The 21,787-nt window shown below is 32.3% G+C and overlaps 1 protein-coding gene across 3 annotated transcripts in view; it reads right to left on the bottom strand.

The window, feature by feature from the left end:
* LOC142341621 (E3 ubiquitin-protein ligase MARCHF6-like) overlaps positions 1 to 21,787 on the bottom strand; it is a 263,593-nt gene that overhangs the window by 224,395 nt on the left and 17,411 nt on the right. For 2 of the 3 annotated variants that reach the window (XM_075392710.1, XM_075392712.1), the window contains exons 3-4: positions 20,707 to 21,139; positions 2,544 to 2,707 (exon numbers count right to left, since the gene is read on the bottom strand). In XM_075392710.1, coding sequence (XP_075248825.1) covers positions 2,544 to 2,707; positions 20,707 to 21,139 — 597 coding nt within the window. The remainder of the gene's footprint in view (positions 1 to 2,543; positions 2,708 to 20,706; positions 21,140 to 21,787) is intronic. The other variant, XM_075392711.1, reaches the window with a different exon arrangement.

Raw genomic sequence — 21,787 nt, 5'->3', positions numbered from 1 at the left:
ACACGTCACATTTCAACAATTCAGTTAAAAAAAGGCAAACTTTGATTCTAAAAACTTACCTCACGGTCGCAGCTTGCTTTAATGCTTCAAATGTAGCTTATCATGGACCACTGAAATAAAATACCACAACCGGCAAATAGCCGCCATTGATTCCCATAATTCCGGTTGCGATTGAAGGCACAGAAAAGCAATGATAAAAAATGACAGCCGTACAAAAATATTTTTGAAGTGAAAACTATTTTGATTGGATTTAGTAGTTATGCATACTCCTGTTTCTTAATGAGAGGATGCACGGGCTAGCATTTTTGCCAAAACGCACAAGCTGTCTAAATATGAAACAAATTTTTGTTCTGTTCGACAGAGTGAAAAAAAAACAAAGCCGGAAGACTCCGGAAGCGACTCGAAGCAGACATTCATGAAGGACCTAGCCATCCCCTCACTAACTGAAATGAGCCTAAATGATTCACTAATCATTTCGAAACATTAACTGAGAAAAATTTAAAACATGAGTGAAGCCAAAATTGCTATCTGGAAAAAATCTGAGAATTTCTTGAACAAGTTGCGACTCCGAAACAACTATTGGCAAAACAGCTTACAATACATATACATAAAGTAATCATTCAAATGGCTACCATCTGATAAAAAAACAACAGACATGGCGGTACATACAGAGAAAACTGAGGAATGGAAAGGAAAAAATGAACAAAAAAATTGCCAGGCCAAAATTGAGAAAGAAAAAGAAAATTGTTACGAAAAAAGCGCGCAGAATTGCAAAAGTAGCAGAATTGCATACATATATACATGATCTAACAGTTTAATATTTGTTTCGAAAGTTCAAAAAAGATTTCAGTCGTACAATTTCTAGCTGAGATCTGAGACGAACGCTTTTGGCTGAAAAAGTTAGAGTTAAAACAAAACCGCACGTGATCAAAAAATTTCGATCACTTAGCGCAAAAATTTTTCAAACCACCTACTTTTTTTGCGCTCTTTCTCTTTCTCTCTCTCTCTCTATCTATCTATCTATCTATCTCTATCTCTCTCTCTCTCTCTCTCTCTCTCTCTCTCTCTCTCTCTTAGAACGATGCTAGAACAAAAATCACGCCAAATTCTCTATCTGCTTTACTGTTGTTCAATAGATTGACCTAAACACTCGTTTTCACGTGAAGCGGTTGACTTCTAAAACACATCCTGTAAAAATAGAAGTCAACGATTCAAAATAAAGATTGCCAATTTTTCTCTTAGAGTCGTAAAAATAGCAGTGCTATAATACACGACTGAGAATGTAAGGGCTGCTATTAAAGATGCAATTACTGGTTTATACAGACCCCCTATCTTAACTCAAACTCGCCCTATTTTAGGCCCGTGGAATTCACTTACGGAAACTTGAACTCTATTTACACTAATCCGTCAGGGTTTTCCACAGAAAGCTTTTAAAGCAGTTTTGTGGGAAACAATACAAAATGGCATACAATTTCAAAATTCTGCTAGTGGCTTTGAAAAAGCATGAAAAAGCAATTCTACATTCTTTAACTCTAATATTCTTTCTAAATCTGAAGTTCTTTATTCAAAGCAAAATTCTGCGGAACACACATGTTTAATCGATGAATAAATGCACAAATATCCCTTCTCCCATAATTGAGTTTAATTTATCTGATCAAGGGAGATTAATTCTGATTTCGACAAAGTTAGTTCAAGAACTTTATTGAGATCTAATTACGCAAATTGTGGATTCTAATTCCCAAGTTTGTGGAATCTAATTGCACAGAGCGCTAATTTTAATTACTCAAATTGTGAAATCTATTTCCAGTGAAATACACACTAATCCGTCAGTGCATTCCACAAAACGCTTTTAGAAAAACACTGACTTAACCCTCTCATAATATTCCAATCCACGCCAATTTAGCGAACGTAAGTGTATTCCACAGAACGAATGTATTAAGATTGCGTGTGAAATCCACTTGCATAAATCGTCAATTATGCCCAATTTGGGGGTCTTTACAGACCAGTTTTGGAAAAACGAAACAACTTCGGCTGACTTTACATTTGAGTTCCAATTGTAAACTGCCACTAATTGAGTACAGTTTCTCAAAATTCTGAATGAGCGAGCAATTTTGATCACGCAGAACTCAACGTCAACAACGTAGAAGTCAATAAAGAAGTTGAGCAAAATTTTACGTAAAAGACAAACGATTACAGTAATTGTATCAAATTTCGTAAAATTTTGGACAAAACCTTTTACGTATAGAAACGAACAGCCAAACATCAATCATCCTCATATCTTCCAAATGATACTAAGTGATTTCGGAGTGACATGCAAATAGTCTTTTATAGTAGTGAAATCTACACGTTTGAATTGACCTGAAAAAAATGATAAACCTTGCAAATGAGAAGCTAAAATAATCTTCCTTAGTTGCCCCGCATTAAATGGACCATGATATTCAATGCAAGCAAGACATACGGAATGTGCTTCCTCTATTAAAACAGCTGACTTATGACAGAGGAATTGACTTCACAGAAAGATATGGCATGAGGTAACACTACACCTGGTTTTCACGTTCAGCAGCTGCGGGTGGCACTGCTGCTTCAGCCGGCACAGGTTGTTCTGCCTCTCGTCTTCGCTGTCGCTGCTGCCTCCGGTTGTTATTGTGCGGCTCATTTACATTTACACCTACACCTACTCCTTGCACTCCGACGTGTCGTCTACCTACTAACGAAACATTTATTCACTGCAAAGGCCAACACCGAAGTGAACTAGTCGCACAGGATAAACTGGATTTAACATTAGTGGATAAAACATTAGGGTACCGACCAGCCACCCGACTTGTCCCATTTCCCCACACGCTCTCCGCGTATTGGGAAACTGGCCAAATCGCGCGTCTAATCGGTACCCCCATTTCTCCACTACTACACACATAAATTTATTCATCACAAAACACATTCTTCCCTTTTTTAAAAACAAAAAAAAATCATGTTAACAACATTCTTTCCCTTTTATAACAACATTCGTTCCACTGTTTATCTCTACAATTAACACACTTCGAAAGCATTTTTTATATTTTGAGAACTCATTTTTCCCTAGAGAAATGGATATCAACTGAAGCAACGAGTGTATTATCTGCAATTTATCTTTCAATTCAAAGAAAGAGCCTCTCAAACACACTTCAATAAGCGAACACTTCGAAAGAACGAGAGAGCTGATTGATGATGAAGACTCTTAATCAAAAAGCTGAACCTAAAACTAACTAAAGCTAAAACTGTAACTAAAGCTCAAACTAAAACTGATGATAATATCTATACTAGGATTCAGTACAAATGTAACGAATGTTACGCAGTATTTAGAAATAAAATAGCTCTAACTATTCACACATATAGTCATAATAGAAATTATCTAGAGAATACTTAAGACTATGATACAAACTCTAGTTTGAACATGAGAATTTTTTATTACTGATAAAGCTGGAAATTAAATTGAAGATATAGATGCAGCAATTAATTACTGTAAAAGAAATTAAAATTTATTATCAAATTAGAAAACTTAAGAGTTTTAAAAATAAGATCACAGCTGAGTGTGATTATAAGAAGAGAACTAAGAAGAAGTTGAAAATCACGAAAACACTCTTCAACACGGACTATATTATTTATAAGCCTATATATGATTACGGTGACTACAAACAATGGCTAGAATTCGAAAAAGAAATATATGAAGGTTATGGCTACGACTTTGAGTTTCTCGCATTAGGAAGCATTCGGTTAAATATTGAACCAACTAAAGCATCTATTGGTAGCTATATAGATTTACCACCAATCTAAAAAACTCTAAAGTCAATATTAAATATACGCAATTACAAATACAACAGTCAACAACTATCTATTACCGCATGGCTACATCTCACTAGAGATCATGCAACACGCAAGAGCAAATATGTAAATCTAATTGTACCACGGCAACAAAATGAAGATAACTTTGTCTATATAATAAGAATACAGAAATTATAATATTAACATTTGGCTATATACACCTGTGATGAGGGTAAAGTAGAGCTATTTAAACCAGTCAATGATCTTGATAAAGACAAAAAAGATGTCAGAATATTAGTTTGGGGAACCGGCCAAACAGAAAACTGTGCTCTAATTAAAACAATAGAAACATTAATAGAGAGACCAAATAAAAAAAACTAAATACTATTAGTGTAATAGATGTACATATTGATTTGATTCACAAAATAAATATAATAATCATACACGAAGTCATTCATTTAAACCAGTGATTGTTTGCCTAAGAAGAAACATATTACTTTTTTAAATGAACATAAACGACAAGAAATAAAAAATATTATAACTGCTGATATAGAATGTTGTGTTATCAACATCACAGAACAAGGTGAAACATCGACGAAGTCCCATACTAACAAATATGTAATAGGTGAACATATACAAATCAGTGTAGGCTACATGTTAAAAGGAAACTCCAAACACTATTTCGGTCCTGACTGTATCAAAAGATTTGCAAGTGATCTACTAACTATTGAAACCGAATAACATCAAGTACAACAAACAAATGATATTTACCACTGAAGTTGAACTTAACCATAATGCTAACAATGTAGGTAAAAAATGGAGAACTGGTAACTATAGAAGGCCCGCATGTAATATATGAAATCTAAGATATAAACAACAAAATTTCATTCCCGTTATATTCCAAAAATGGCTCAAGCTATGATTTCAATCTACTATATAGAAAATTATTTAAACAGAATAGCGATAAGAGAAAAGTAGATAACACACCATTAGCTGCTGGTAAGTCTAAGATGTTTATTATTGGTAATCTTAAATTCTTAGATAGCTATAACTTCTTAGCTATGAGTCACGATCAAATGGCAAAAATATATCACTGTAAAACAAAAACATTATATCCATATGATTACTTTAGTTTAGTATTGTAACAAGAAGTTATCGGTACTCTCAAGATAGAAAACTTCAAATCCTCTCTCTCTCTAATAAATTACCAACACAAGAAGAAGTAGATATCTTTAATAATGAAAACAGACATAAAACTATTGAGTATTTACAGAATGATGTGAAAAAATTAGACTATTGCATGAAAGAATATGTTAGTCTAAGTAAGAATGAATTCAGTCTCAATCCTTTACACTATGTAACTCTGCCAGGTTATAGTAATGATTGTTGGTTAATGTCAAAGGGTGTTACATTAGATACATCACAAGATAAAGAAATGCTAGAAGATTTTATTGAAGCAAAGAGAAGTGGTATATGTGGTATAATGGGTGATAGATATATTAATAGTATTGAAAGTAACAGGTGAATCTGGTACATAGACGCAAACAACCTATATGGCTATGCAATGATGCAAAAGCTACCTTGAAAAGACTTCAAGTACTCCAGCGCACCTCTAGATGGTATAATAAATACTCCAGAGGATAGTGATTATGGCTATTATATAGTGTGTGATGTGGATTATAATGATATCTGTAAAAATAGAACATAGCAACCAGCACTAACGCCTTAGAAAGATAAACAATTAATTAGGCTATAGAGAAAGAGAAAGGTAGAGCATGAACAGAGAAATTAGTATTAGATCAAAATAATAAATACGCATATATAGGGTTTATTATAGGATAATAAAATCTTATGTTAAGATGGGTGCAAAAATAACAAAAATACAGAGTAATTAAATTTAAGTAAGATTATATACGTAGAGATTATATACAAAACAATACAGATAAAAGAGCAACGCCTAAAACAGAAGTAGAAAAGGATATAAGGAAATTAATGAACATTTCACTATACGGAAGAATGTGCATGAACCCTCTACACTTCCTTCAAGTTAGTTCTTACATGATGAAGAAAAAATAATGAAAAGTATAAGTAACCAACTTTTAAGTTTATAAAGAGATATAACGATTATAGCCAACTTGAATAAACAAATAATATACGAAAAAAATATGAGCCAGCAATATATGTAGGTGTTACTTTGTTCCAATTAAGTAAACTACAAATGTACGAATTTTTCTATGATATACTAAAGACCATCACTTGAAGATTTACAACTACATTATATGAATAGATAGTTTTGTATTGAATTTTAGTGAAGGTAACTTTAGTGACGAGCACATGGATCTGTCTAATCTATATTCCCCTATCAAAGAGAATAATAAAGCCCCAGGTGAATTGAAACATGAATTTGGAAGTAAAAATCAATGATGAGTTTATAAGTCTACCACCAAAGAAATATAGCTTCAAACACTACAGTTCAAAAGAGAAAGGAATAAAGAAATGTGACAATGCTAAACAAGACTAGTATAATGCGTTAATGTATAACACAGAGAAAACTATAGAGGAATGTAGAATACAAAGGGTGGGAGATAATATGACAACAACAAAAAAACAAGTGAGACTAGTCTATACTCTTCGATGATAAAAGATTTTATGTAAATAGTACTAAAAGTTATCCTCATGATGAAAACTTATATCTATTCAAAAGATATTTAATAAAAAATAATGCTGCTCGAAAAGAGCTATTAATAAAGCGAGGGCTAGACGAAGACAACCCCGTTGATCTATTAATAAACAATATTAAAAAGCTAACCATTAATGATGATAGAAAGTTAATTAAACCTGCTATTATACTATAAAATGATTTATTATAATTTTTAAAACCATAAAAAATGACTTAGCTACAAACAGTTATAGAAATAACTAAACTAGAAAAAGAAGACAGACGAAATAGATTAGAAGATAAATTAAAACAACAAGAATAATATGGTAAAATAGAAGAGTTATTTGATCCAGTCCCTAAAGCTTTAAACTTTAAGATCAAGGCAAGCTCTTCAAAACCAAATATTAGCAGCACTAGCTGATGGTACTAATGCTTTTACGAATGTGGGTACCAACAACAAAGCAGCTTTCTTGATAAACGAGCTGCTCTCTTATCACCCACACCTGTTCCAGCTGTAACATTAAAAGTTTATTATATATTATATTATATTATATATATATATTATATTAATTAGTATTGCATCACCAAGAGGGTTTTCTACTAGCGAAGATGAATTATGGCGACGTGATACTGGTGATTATGAACAAGGGGTAGAAAGAAGAAGAAGAAGAAAGCTAGCGTTCTTACTAAGAGCCTCCGGCCTTGGTTCCCCAAAGCCAACCCCAACAAATTAATAGAAAGACTAGAAACAAAGGCTGGTCATGACGGATTATACGATGAGATGTTAAAGATATCTAAAGAACTATTATCAATTAAAATTATTTATCAAGAACAACTAGATAATTGTTTTATTATGGAAAATGAGCGAAGCTAAGACTACGTCCACGAACACAGTTCCTGCAAAGCAAATAGGTGAAACCATGACTATGGCCATAAATAAAAACGAAACAACAACACCCCTACTCTTAGCTAAAGCAGTATTTAGTCCTCAAATAACAATGTTTAGATGAGAAAGAATAATACCATTACATAAAGCTAAAGCCGATTTAATTGATAAGCCATCTTTGAGTAAATATCACAATAATTATAAGTTTATATTAACTGTTACAGATATATTTACAAAATATGCTTGGGCTATATTATTAAAGAAAAAATGTAGTATAATTATAACTAATGGTTTAAGAATAGTATTAGGAAACCAGAAAAGTTACGTGTAGATAGAGATAGCGAGTTTTATAACAAAACATTTAAATCTTTATTCAAAGAACATAAAACTGAATTATCTTGAACATATAGTAATCTAAAAGCTGTATTTAAAGAGAGATTCATTAAAACATTATTACACATAATTAATCAACCAATGTTCATCAATGGTTATGGTAATTGCGTATATCTTTCTAATGATGCTATCACATCATATAAAAATAACGTTCATTCGACAATTAATAGGACACCCGTTGATTCTTCTAATAATCTTGATAAAGTTAAGTACATAATTACTTTAGTAAACCTAGCTAAAACCAACCAAAACTTGGTGATTACGTTAGGAAAACTGACAAACGTAACATTTTCTTTAAAGGATACACATCTAATTGGAAGATAATTATTTAAAATCAACAAAGTTAAAAAAAACTCAACCACCAACATATAAAATAGAAGATATTAATAGTGAAATAATAGAAGGTAAATAGTGTGAACAGGAATTATTAAAACTTTGATTTTGAATCTAATAATAGGGTTTTAGAATCACTTGGAATCAACATAGTTGCTGCGTAGCAGATTAGGGAACCTGCTTCGCAGATAGACCTCCGGACAGCTACGAGGTAGATTAGGTAAACTGCTTCGCAGACCTCTCTCAATAAAAATAATGACAAGAAGCAGATTCAGTCAAGCGAAACATCAATCAAAATCAACAAACAACTTAACACTAAGGCTCACAAATTATTCCTAGAAGATAATGATCTTACTGACGTGAAAGATACCTATAAATTACAAATATACAACCTCCTACAGAGAAAAAAGATGTTTTTAAAAAAGAGTGCTGTGACAGCAGCTTACTATCTTCTTTTAATAAAGATATTTTAAGTAAAAACATAACTGAACTAAGAAAAGGTGAGACAACTAACAAGTCATGACTAATACACTACAACTAAATAAAACAAAAGTTAATGGTGAACTAAAAAATAAGTTACAAATACAGTCAACTTTTGTAATAAGGTGGCCTCTGATACTAACTCTAAAAACAATTAGTTAAAACTAGAATTTGATAACAATAAGTTTAATCAGAATCTTTCTAACGTACAGTTAGATGATAAATTTTCTGCTGGTCTAAGGGAACTTAAAGAAGTTAATGAAAACACTACTTCTGCTGTTGATGAGGCTCTTATAAAGAATTAAGACAATAGTACAATACATAAAAGCTATAATATTTGAAAGTAAGCTAATAGACAACAAAGAGCAAGCAAAAGATTTGAGATGCATTGTGATTTTAATCAAGAAGCTATAACGAAAGAAATTGATAGTTATTTTACCACTGAAATTAGGTCAACCATCAGCACCGAGTGAGAGATTACTATATCCAAACTTATCAACAGTTAGTAAACAATTAATCCGCGAAGCGGCAACTCCGTTGATCAGAAATGCTGCAGTTGCTAACAAGCAGCTGAGCCACGATGTGGCTGCAAAGCAGATAAGCAATGCTTCCACTGTCAGTGAACAATTGATTAACTAAAAAATCAAGCTAATAACAAATTTAATAGAAATATAAAAGATATTAGAAATTATTATGAAACAAACTAATAACTATAAAATAGTTAAGTAAAAATAAAAATATAAAACATATATTAACATGGCTGAGATAACAGAAATACTATTATCATCTGTAGCAACAACATCAACAACATCAATTACATTAACAGGATAAAACAAGAAATAAAATTATGAAGTATTCACAAATGTATATTTTAGGTTAACGGTTTAGTGACAAGTTTGATAAAACTATATACTAAATCAAAGAATGATAAAAAATTAGATAATGATGAATATAATGAATTAGTTAGGGTATATGAAGACTATAAGAAGAACAAGAAAAATAAATTGAGTATTTTTTAAACAAGAGATAATAGTGTTTAGTAATAATATACTTAATAAAAATAATAATATTATTATTAATATTTACCGTTAGGTTAAATCTAATCTATAGCTATAGCTTAAGTTATAGCTATAGTTATAGTCATGGCTAAAGTTATAGCTATAGTTAAAGTAAAGCTTTAGTTATAGCTATATCTTTACTTCTAGTTATGGCTAAGCTATATCTATAGCTATAGTTATTGGCTAAGCTATAGCTATAGTTATGGCTAAACTATAGCTAAGGCAAAACTATAACTATAACTAAACTATCTTTTCTTTGTTCCTAGATAAAAACCATCTTCCTTTCTCTACTACTCTTAAACCTTCACAATTAGTTGCAAAATTAATTAAATCATTTGTAGCCGCAAAAGCTCCTCTAGGGTTTCTAGTTACAGCCCCACTTTTTATTTTATTTGCTATTTCTAATGGTCTCACTGGATTATTAGCAACTTTCTTTCCAAAGTTAACTGTAGCTTTACCAACAAATCTCTTAATCCTTCTTCATTTATTATTGAATAACTAACAGCCATTGACTTATTTCTTCTACAAGTAGTACAATTATCCTTTAACATTTTTATGCCCTTTTGATGACAAATCCTTTTATGTTAGTAGCACCATAATAATGTCTACCACCAACACAATATGAACGAGTTTTAGTTATAAAGCTAGAGCTATCTCAAACTCTATATCAAGACCTAGAGCTGAGATATAATATAAACCATCTTATTACCACGACGATTAACACTAATAACATTTCTAGTCAATACCAATGCATGACATACAACATCTGTAACAGCAAATTTAAAATTCAGCTGTATTGGTTATGGACCTATATGATCATTTTGATATCTAGTATATCTAGTATCAAAAACATATATTCTATAACTACTTTTGAATGTTTTATAATTTATATATTGTTTAATATTATGAGGTAATCCATTATATTTTTTATTGAATCTAACAATCTCTTTAAAAGCCTCATTATAAATATTAGTACCATAATTATTATTCATTCTGTCCTTGGGATAAAACTCACTACAAATCTTACAATAACATTCATTAACATTGATTATAATGAATACACTAGCATCATACCACTTTCCATACCTATATCAAATAAGAAGTTAGTAGCATTAGACACATTCCAATAAAATGTCTTTCATAATACCTAAAAACTATATTATTCTTTCTATTTAATCCTTTCTGTACAATAACTCTATTGTCATTAATAGGATCAATACTAGGAACACGCCATAATATATCATAAGTTTCTATATTATAAACACTATCTATTGCACCAGCACCAGCATTAACTCTAAATAGAGCACTATCATTGTTGTTTAAGATTAGTTTAGATGCTAAACAATATATAATCTCTATATCATTTACAAACACGAATAGACCTCTCATCTTAATCATCATGTACATAAGACCGCGTTCAGCATCAACATGATTACATCAAGATCATTGGGTTTATATTTATGACCTTACTCTTTTGTATATCATTATTATAACCATAAGTTGTATCCAGATTAAAGTCCATTTGTTATAGATAAAATATGTAGATATGTATCTAGAGCTAGAGCAAACTCTAGATATAGAGCTAGACATATAGCTAGAGCTAGATATATAGCTGGAGCCAGATAGATCTAGAGCTAAATTTTCGAAAATGACAGATAATCTTGCTATGGGAACTACAAAATATACATGAAGCTCAAAATAAAACTAAAGAAGGACATACACCTAACTTTAGAATGATAAAACAAACAGAAAAATTTAACTTCAGTGAAACTATACTTAATACACCAAAATTTATCAGTTTATAACTCAGCGTTTAACGTAATTAAAAGGAAGAATCAATTATTATATGCTTGTGAGATTTCAGATAGTTCTAGCTCCAGTTCCAGTTCTAGTATTAGTGTTAGCTCTAGCTCTAACACAAAGTCTAAGGTTACATCTATTCCTAATTAAAATAATGGGACTCCAATATTATATGCAACTATTACACCGGGTGCACATGAATCATCTGGAAAAGCAGAACTATTAAAAGAAAGTGAAGGCAATGTTATCATGAAATATAATGAAATGTGAAATGGAAATAAAAACAAGTTTCACATAGCTTTGATGTAGAAAACTCATCAGAATCACAACTAAAATTTAGGAAGAAACTATATAAGACGGATAAATATACATCAAAAAATTATTGATATGGTTTTTAATACTAATATTCACTGTAATGTGATATTTGGTGTTAAAGATAATTGTGATGATACAGACACACTATATACTTTTAATCTAATAGAGCCACCAGGCTACATGATAAACATTATAGCTAATAATGTACTATATCAAAATGTCACAAACGAAAGAATAGAAAAAAAAGAGATGAGCACGGAAGACCAATTGACTTTAATGGTGATGTATTAAGTTTTACTTTACATCTAACAAAATAATAGATCTAGTTTAATCTCTATCTATAATAACAGATAAAGATATAGTTTGTTCTCTGACTATAACATAATATATAGTTTAGCCTATAACACATGCACATCCCAAATAATTCGTACTTTACCATTAATATTTTTACTTTTAGATATATCAAGGACAATGTAGTTATAAGGCTCCCTCCTTAGTTCATTACAAACTAATGAAATCTTTATAAGTTCAACATCATTAAAGAAATCTTGATATATAGATGTGAGGGCTTTACCTTTTGTTCAAATGAAATAAATAGATTACCATTCTCTCTAACATTCTGTCTATCCAAAGAGAAGAGATTTTGATTAAGATATAACAATAGTTATTATGTTTACCTCTACCGAAGTAGTCATTAATAACTGATTCTTTTCTTTAAATTCGTCAAATATCATAAGTTTCTTTTACTTTTTTGGTAATCGATCAAGTGAAGGTAAATCATTTATATCTTTGATGAACTCATCTGCTTCTTCATTAATACTTTCGAGATCTTCATATTTATCACCTTTAGGACCGATTATTTATAGCTTAAAGTATATTCTATTTAATAGATTCTTTAAAAACCATGTCTAATCAAATTCACTTGGTCCTGATATTACGAATCTGATAGTTTCTGGTAAAGATACATCTTCGACCATCCATGAAACGGTTTTGCCGATGCTTCGCCATCATTATCACTATCATTTACATTGACATTCTCATTGATATTGACATTTTCAATGATACTGACATTGCCATTGACATAGACATTGTCATCGGCCGTAGGCCGCGGGTGAAGCCCGTTGACATTGTCATTAGCCGTAGGCTGCGGGTGAAGCCCGTTGTCGTTGACATTGACATCGGCCGTAGGCCGCGGGTGAAGCCCGTTGACATTATCATTGTCATTGACTTTGACATCACCATTAGCTTTAGCTAAAGCTTTATCTTTGTCATTGTTATAATCTTTACTACAACTTAAACAAAAACACTCATTATATATTTTAGGAAATTTACATTGATTAATTAGAATATTAAGCGCACTCTTAATTCGAAACCCTCTATCAATCAGATAGATCATATATGGACAATATGCACCACAATAAGTTTCATCAAATTCTTGTAATCTGACCCTAGATCAATATATTCTTCTAAGGTTAACAGTGGTGTCTCAAAACCAAAACTATTAAAACAATAAAAAGGGCTTTTTGCTCGTGCTTCGTCGTCTCACCACCGTCTCTCCTTATAACTAAAACCCAATGAGTACAATTAGTTGGATGTAAAATAACAATAACGTTAAAGTTGCTTTCATTGATAGTTTGTGATGTCTGATCTCTCATTACTACTTCAATTGGTATTGAACTTATATCTCTACCTATATTCTATATTTCGATCTTACTCATAGCTTTAATATCAATATTTAATTTATTATTAAATTCTTCAAAAGTTAGAACTATCATTTTAGATATATAAATTTGACTAGATCTTAGACTAGGTCTTAGACTAAATTAAACTTTTACCCTATAAAAATGGTTAATATAATTTTCATGATTATAATGGTCTTCTTTCTGGCATATATTGTTTATGATAGTGTTCCTAGTAAATATCATGCATTAGAAAAAAGATTTAAAGTATATGAAGCAAAAGACCTAAACAATTCGAAAATGAGAGTCCCCATTACATGCAATTATTTATGGCCGTACTGGTACTGACAAAACATATCTTGTTAAACAGTATTTAGAGATTTACATAGAGGAAGACCCATCATTGTGGTATAAAAAGATAAATCAGATTGGGAATGATATACAACGGCTGCTATTGCAGAAGTTAGAAAAAAATATGGAAGATTTCAAAGATGCTATAATAGTACTCGATGATATGGGTGGTAAGTTGAATAAAAATAACCTATTATTTTACAAGTGGGAGACATCATAATTATCAAATGATTGTTATGTGTCATAAACCGCATCAAATAGATAATACATAAAGGCCTAGTGCAGATACTATATAAATTACAACACATAATATTGGTGCATTCTTTCAGAACTTTAAACAAACTTATGGTTCAAAATATCATTTCAGTGATGTGTGTGTGACAAAGTTTTGTCTGCAGAAACCCAAGAGATCTTATCTACAAAAATTAAAAGAGACGAGCTTGTGGGAAACCGTGGGAATTTACCTAGGTTTAATATTCAATATGGTATTATAAAATATGATCCGAATAATGACACATTTGTTATTAAAGATAAAAATAGAAAAATATTCAATGATTCTTTTATTGGATTTATAGATGTTGAGGCAGTGAGCCTAAAAGGCGATTTATCAAGTGAAGGCGATTTATCAAGTGTAGTGTAACCAATTATCTAAAACTATGAATGGAAGACTGATTGGGCCACTATAAGGGAAAATAATTATATCTTCTGCTTTAATAAATATCTAAAGCTTAAAGGATTTGAAATTCAAAAATGTTTTAACGAAAGAACAAACTAGAGCTAAATGGTTAAACTGGACATCTGCTGGTTTTAGTATTCTAGGAAGTGGATTAATAATATATAATTATATTTGACCAAGTAATTGAATAAGAGTTGCTGGTGTAGCGGCTACTACTGCTAGTTGTGCAATGAATAGAACTAATATGTTAGTTAACAATAGAAGTTATGGCTATGGGGGAGACTAAGAAAATAACAGTGAATTTCATGATGACCCAGACCCGGTAAAAATATATTCAGAAGACTAAATGATTAAATGTAGCTGGTGTTAGAGCTATGAAAGGGGAATTTAATATTAACAAAAAATTTAGTTCTAGTGTTCTTGACTATTTAATAAATATGCTAAGGATGGAGGACAGCTTGTAGATAGGAGATATAATAATAGTTACTTAAATAATATTGGTAGAGGTCATCTCTCAGAGTTACATAACTCAAAAGATAATGCTGCTGACATAATTGAAAAATTAAACTTGATGGACTAAGATGATGGACTTCATGATGATAAGAGAGTTGTGTGTAAATGTGGATATGAATTATTTAATGGAATTTGTATTAGGAATGGTTGTAGTAAGAGTGAGAACAGTGGAAGGGGCTTTGCCCTTGGTTCCCCAATTGCTTCACGGATCGGTGAAGCCGCTTCGCGGATCAGTGACGAGAATGGAGATCACATTAATGACTTGTTTAAAGATATACTTAGAGATAAAACCCATAAGTTTGATAAAGATGAAGATTATATTTATGCGAGAGGCAATTTCACCGGTCCGCGAAGCGGCTTAGCCGATAATATTGGTAAAAATGTTAGACAGGAGCCAAGAAGAGCTGGTAATAAATGTAAATTTATTATACATATATAAGAATTTGATATAAATAAGTATACACGTAAGGATTGTAATGCTAGTAAAGTTAAAGGTGAACATTGTAGTTCTATTGTTAGTTTAAGTGGGTTGAGGGGTCATATAAAAAGAGTACACCCAAAGGTGGATTTACCTAGAGGTAGTTATTTTAATAAAGAGCCCGGTTGCTCTTGTAAATAATATTTTCTATTTTCAAAAATTGAAGTTAGTGGTATTGATATTGCTGACTTAAAAGAAATTTCGAAATCAGACCCTCTGCTCAATAAGCATAAAAAGCATAATAAGCATAAAAGCATGATTTTAGGTACAGGACTATGCTTATTAGTGCGGGTACGCGTATTCTAATATTTTGTGATAATGTCCTACATATTTTCTTATTTAGATTTCAAACCGAAAAAATAAGGAGAACTGTTGAGTTAAGCTGGTTTTTTTCAAGTTATTTTCGTAAGTTGGTTTTACTTGTTTTTTACACGGTCTCACTAGTTACACTAGATATCTGGGATACGTCCACTGAAGTCAGTGGAGATAGAACCCAAACTATCCATCTGATAATTACCAGCTTAACTTGATATTAGTGGATTTCACAATCGATAATTTTAAAATGTAAAATGGGAAATTTGTGTGTGTGTGTGTGTGTGACAAACAAATAAATGCAGATTATCAGCCGTACTAGGAATAGATTTAAAAAGCATGTATATAGATATAATATTTGAGGTGAAAATTATTTAATTTTTTTAAAAAGGGGGAAAATATCTGTCTTCTGTGATAAATTTGTGGGTGTAGTAGTGGATAACAGGGGAGTACCGATTAGGCGCGCGACTTGGCCCGTTTCCCCATACGCTGAGAGCGTGGTGAAATGAGACAAGTCGGGTGGCTGGTCGGTACCCCCCTTTTAGCCACTACTAACATTGCCAGTTACCAAGAGTTTATGATGAAAACTTCAGATCACTTACTGACACTAACAAAAATTCAGAAAACTGAAACATAACCGACTAACGTTGGGCAAATTGCTTCCAAACAACCGGCGAGCGGATGGCTTCGTCAGTAGCTAGCCACGGTTTAGTGAGGCTAGCTTTAGCTTGATTTGACTCAGTAACTTTGTTTTCTAGCCTTCTTTGTAAATAAATAAACTGATATTTTGAAAACTTGCAAAATATTGCAAAATTTAAAAGAAAGCTTCCAGATTTTGCAATGAAAATGTTCAAAATTATTCTTTGGCTTGCAGTTATGCTAAGTAGCCCATCTGCAAGACTTGAAAAGCTTCGTTGGCCCGTAAAGATAGTTAAACTCAGAAAAGGACAAAAATAATTTAAAAATTTTGAAAACATCGCAAACTTTAACAAAATCTTGCTTACATTCAAGATATTAAAATTTTCAAAACCATTTCAAGAGAATTTCAAGCATCGTTATTTCAAGCTTTAAAAAGTTTCAATGGCTCAAAGATACATAAACTTGGAACATAATAATTTTCCAAAAATTTGGAAATAAGTTTTCATCAAAAAATTGCATAAGCTGGAGTCATTAAAATATTAATAACCATTACACCAAATCTAGAAACTGCGAGAGCTTATCATCAAGCCTCGGAGGAGGTCCCTGGCGCCGGAAAAAATGATAAAAAAAAAGTTGAAAAATTTTTAAAAGTTGCTGATATTAAAATCTTAAAAAACATACCATTACATCTAGAAGCTATCCAGTAGCCTATAATCAGACCCTAAAGGAGGTTATGTGGCTCTTGAGGCTGGAGAAATCTAAAAAATGACAAAATTAAAAAAAAAACTTGAAAATTCAAGTTGCACAAAACAGCTAAAATTTGTGATAATAAAAGCTGAAAACTAATCCTTGGCCAATAAACATTTTCCTATAACTTATTATCAAACCCTAACGGATATTTTCTGTGAGGCTGAAAAGCCTGAATAATGACAATAAACGTCAAAAAAATTTGAAAAAAAAATGCTAAAGTTCGTGGTGTTGAAATCTTTAAAACCGTTCCATTACATTTAGAAACTATACAGTAACCTATTGTCAAACCCTAGAGGAGGTTCCTAGGCTCTTGAGGCTGGAGAGGCCTGAAAACTGACAAAAAAATTTAAAAAACTTCAAAAAAGCAAGTTTTATAAAAAAGCAAGTTTTATTTAAAAAAAAGCAAGTTTTATATTCTGGAAAGATGTGAATAATGAATAAAAAAAAATTGAAAAAAATTTGCACGTTTTGTCAAAAAGATGCTAAAATTCGTGATGTTAAAATGTTGAAACCATTCCACTACCACTAGAAACTATGCAGTGACCTATTATAAAACCCTAGAAGAGGTTCCTTGACACCTAAGGCTGAAAAGACAAAACATGACAAATCTTGAAAAAATCTTGAGAAAAAATTTGTATAAAATTGCGTGTTTTTAGCGATCGGTTGTTCGCCAGTAGCCACGGGGGGGGGGGGGGGGTGGGGTTGTGCGCCGGAGTATAATTCTCCAAAATAGTTTGAGCTGAAACAGAGCTGAAAGGCTCTAAGAACACTTTATGCCCGCTGGGCGCTACCTGTTTATCCCGTTTTTGAGGACCTAAAGTCAAGCGTCACACAAAAAATCGGTCAAGCGAAAAGCATAAAAAAAGACCGACAGGACTAATATAATTGCTAAAAACTTCGTTTGAGAGCAATTAAGTACTCCTGAACTTTTTTTCTACTTTGAAAGTTGATAACATTTGCGGTATATATTGCTTACCGAGTGCATATTATTCGCCCCTCCCCCGACGCACCTGCCATATTTTTTCTATTCAATATCACATGCTGTAACTGGCGGATGCATAACGTACTGCGGGCACAAACGGAAAAGATCCCATCATTTAAAGTCCAACCCAGAAACAAACTACTGGCAAGGGATTGATTTCGCCAGTAGCTAACTACAGTGTAGGGCTAGCTTTAGATTAATTGAGGGGGGAGGTAGCGCAGGTGTTGTGTATGTGGGTGGGAGTCAAGAGCACGGGATTACAAGTGGAACACTTGTAGGGTATGCTGGTAAAAGGTGAAGCTGAAATGGGGGAGCTCAACAAGCTGCTCCAATTACAAGTTTGAGAGCTCTCAATCTTCTGAATGGTGTCAGGACAATTTACCCAATTCCATTTTACTGAATGCCATTATACCCAATCTATCATTTTAACAATGCCAAATTTAATTTACCCTATTGTTAAAATTACCGGATCGACTATTTAGCCGACTATATAATTAAATGGCCCGTGGTACTTGATATGAAACTATCACAACCGAACATGGGATTATAAATGGCTATATAATTAAATTGCCCGTGGGACTTGATACAAAACTATCACAACCGAACATCGGATAATTGAACGAAAAGATCAAAGAGCATTCGGTCAGTTGGTATTGGGTAAAATGACATTGACTAAAATGGCACTGGGTAAAATGGTATTTGGTAAAAAAAATTGGGTAAATTTTCATGCAACCTTCAGAATTAACTGCGCCAAAGCTCACAAATTTTATGCTTCCTTCAGCTACTTTTAGCAAGTTTTATGCTGAAAAGGATTTCATCAACATAGCTGGCAGATTGCCAGAAAATAGCCGCAATAGATTCGTAGATCGGCAGTCTAAAAAAAAAACAGTAAAAAAGACAGACCAAAAAAATCTTTTCATTGAAGGCTGATCTGTTATATTTTGATTAAAAATCTGTATAAGTTATTGCTGCCTCTATTAGCTGATCTCAAATAACCTTCATTTAGAGTGATACACACCCATTTGACCTTACCTCTTTGAATTAAAGTAAATAAAAGTCAATTTCAAAGTGAGGAAGTCACTTTTGAGAGTGAGGTAAGTCAAGTGTGACCAAAAATTTAATCACGCGCATGAACAAAACAACTCGCTCCACTAAGAGCGAAAAATGACGTCACACATGCAATTCAATTGAAACTGCATGAACGAATGAACAAAAAATGGCTGTGACGTCATATGGTCGTAACAAAAATCATGACGACGAAATAAAAAAACCAAGAGAAGGCCAATAATAGCCTCAGCTATCGCTGTGCGGCTATTAAAAAGAACTTGCCCGTTTAAACACCGCAAACTTCCGGAATAGCTGCGAAAGAATAGACCTGCGTGCCATATAATAGAGATAGAAACAGATACAGATCTAAATTGAAAAAAAAATCGACGCCGCTCAAAAAACTAGGCTAAAAAACATTCAGCGATAAATTAATAAAGCTTGTTAAATTTCATTCCACAGAAGCCTCTTATTAGGGACCTTTACTGCACATATGAGTTCCTTTGACCTTAAACAAATTCAAATTAAACATAAGTTTTAAAGTGCAAAAGTCATTTTATTGAGCGATGTAAGTCACGTATGATCAAAATATATCTAATCACGTAAATAACCTATAAACTTTCGCTAAAGCGAGTGAGAAATGAAGTCACGCGCGCAAATGCCGTTAGTGAGAGGAAGAAGTCATTCCTCTCACTTACCAATTAATTTGCTAGTTTCTTGCTATTTGTAACTCTTTTCGTCAAACTTAAACCTTACTCTTTTTGAAACAATGTCAGTTTATTTTCCTATTGCATATTATCGATTAGGATCATGATAGATGTTATTCGGCAACCAATGTTAAATTGCATAGGACTAAAATATTTGTATTTACTAAATCAAAATTAACACTTCGAGCAGCCTTTTAAAGAAAAATGAAACTAAACAATTCATCTCAAACTTAAGCTTTTTCCCCAAAAAAATGCAAATTTGTAATCTCAGTTACATCGCATCAACGACTTAAAAAGCTGTTGTTAAATCGGAAACATCAAAACAAAAAACTGGACATACTAAAAATCCGTTTTTATCTGTAAGGTACTCTATCGCACGACAAATCATGAAAACAATCACAAACATTAAAAGTCAACAAAAAAGAGTTCTTATTTTTTATTGAAAAGCATTTAATGTCAGTTAATGCCATCATATATGTTTCTAGGAGTAGTTGCCTACTATCTTTGAGAGGACTTAGTGACAATTGCAGAGAGCAGATTTAAAAATACTCTTCGTACAAATGTTAAGGTGCAAGTAAAATACTGGAATACAAAGAAAGCACGCATCCATAATTTTTTATTCATATTCATTTTTAATTTATATATTTATGTTTTTCTCTGTAATACATGGTTGCTTATAAGTTTCGTTTGAAGATTTAATTTTCTCTTGATGTTCTAATTTCGTCATCAAAATTTTATCGTGTCCGTTACTTTCATTTTCTTTGACTCTTACATTTATCAGTGGACTAGTTTCAAAGTTCACCATGTCGTTATTATTTTGAGAGAGCACGATTATTTTGATTTCAGTATTTACCAAAATGCAGATCCATCCACTCGGGGGCAGCACCGTTTATGATCTGCTCTCGTAACCAGACCAATGCCACAAATGCCGCAATACTTGCAGAGACAATAAAGGCGCCATAGAAGACATCTGTCAAAAAGTTATTTGGACTTATCAGAGTTCCAGTCAACGACAGAAGTGATCCAACCCCATACGTGTTGAAAATAAATTTGTAAATTCTGTAAGCTGATAAGGGCACAACAATAAGCCAGGCTATAGCTACCAGAGTGTAATGAAACCAATCGCAGAGAGCTTGGAAGATCGTGTGAGCAAGACCCGTAACAAGTATCTTGATTGGGACATGCTTAGGCATATCTTCCTTGTAGATGGGCTTGAACAAGAATTTGTGGCCACATACTTCACATGAGGGTCTGTCATTATGCGAGAGCCAACGGTCTAGGCACTCCTTAAACAATGTAAAATACGGAATTAACAATTAAAACATAGCTGACAGATTGTCAGAAAATAGCCACAATAGCTTCGTAGATTCTCAGTCTCAAAAAGATAGCAAAAGAAACAGACCAAAACTAAACTCTTTTTTATTAAACGCTGAGAAGTTATTTTGATTACGAATCATATTAGCTGCCCTCAAATACCCTTCAATTAGAGTGACACGCACTCACTTGACCTTATCTCTTTAGATTAAAGCAAAAAATGAGAAAGTCAGAAGTAGGAAGAATTCCAGAAGCGGAGTCATACCCCTGAAAGAACTGGCTTTTCAAATAGACAATATCGCCTTGCAGAACGCATCAATAGAGAAGCCAATAATCTAAGTCAAAGAACAAAAGAAAATTGCCAGAAAAATTAACACGAAAAATTAGAAAAACTCAATTTATTTTTCATGTAGTACAAAAAGGCCTTTTCTATTAAATAAACAAAAAACTGCAGAGAAATGTACGAAAACTGCCAAAACCTTGTTTTTAAACGAACAAAGTACCATATCAAAATCAGGACCACGTAACAAGCGTAAGCATTCAGAAATAAAAAGCACTCATTTCCTCTGAGCACATTTTTCAACATTGGTTTTTAGTTTTATTTGGAAGGCATAATAATG

This window comes from Convolutriloba macropyga, chromosome 6 (assembly GCF_964194025.1).
Source record: "Convolutriloba macropyga chromosome 6, txConMacr16.3, whole genome shotgun sequence".
Lineage (NCBI taxonomy): Eukaryota > Metazoa > Xenacoelomorpha > Acoela > Convolutidae > Convolutriloba > Convolutriloba macropyga.
This window is presented reverse-complemented; position numbering and strand designations above follow the sequence as displayed.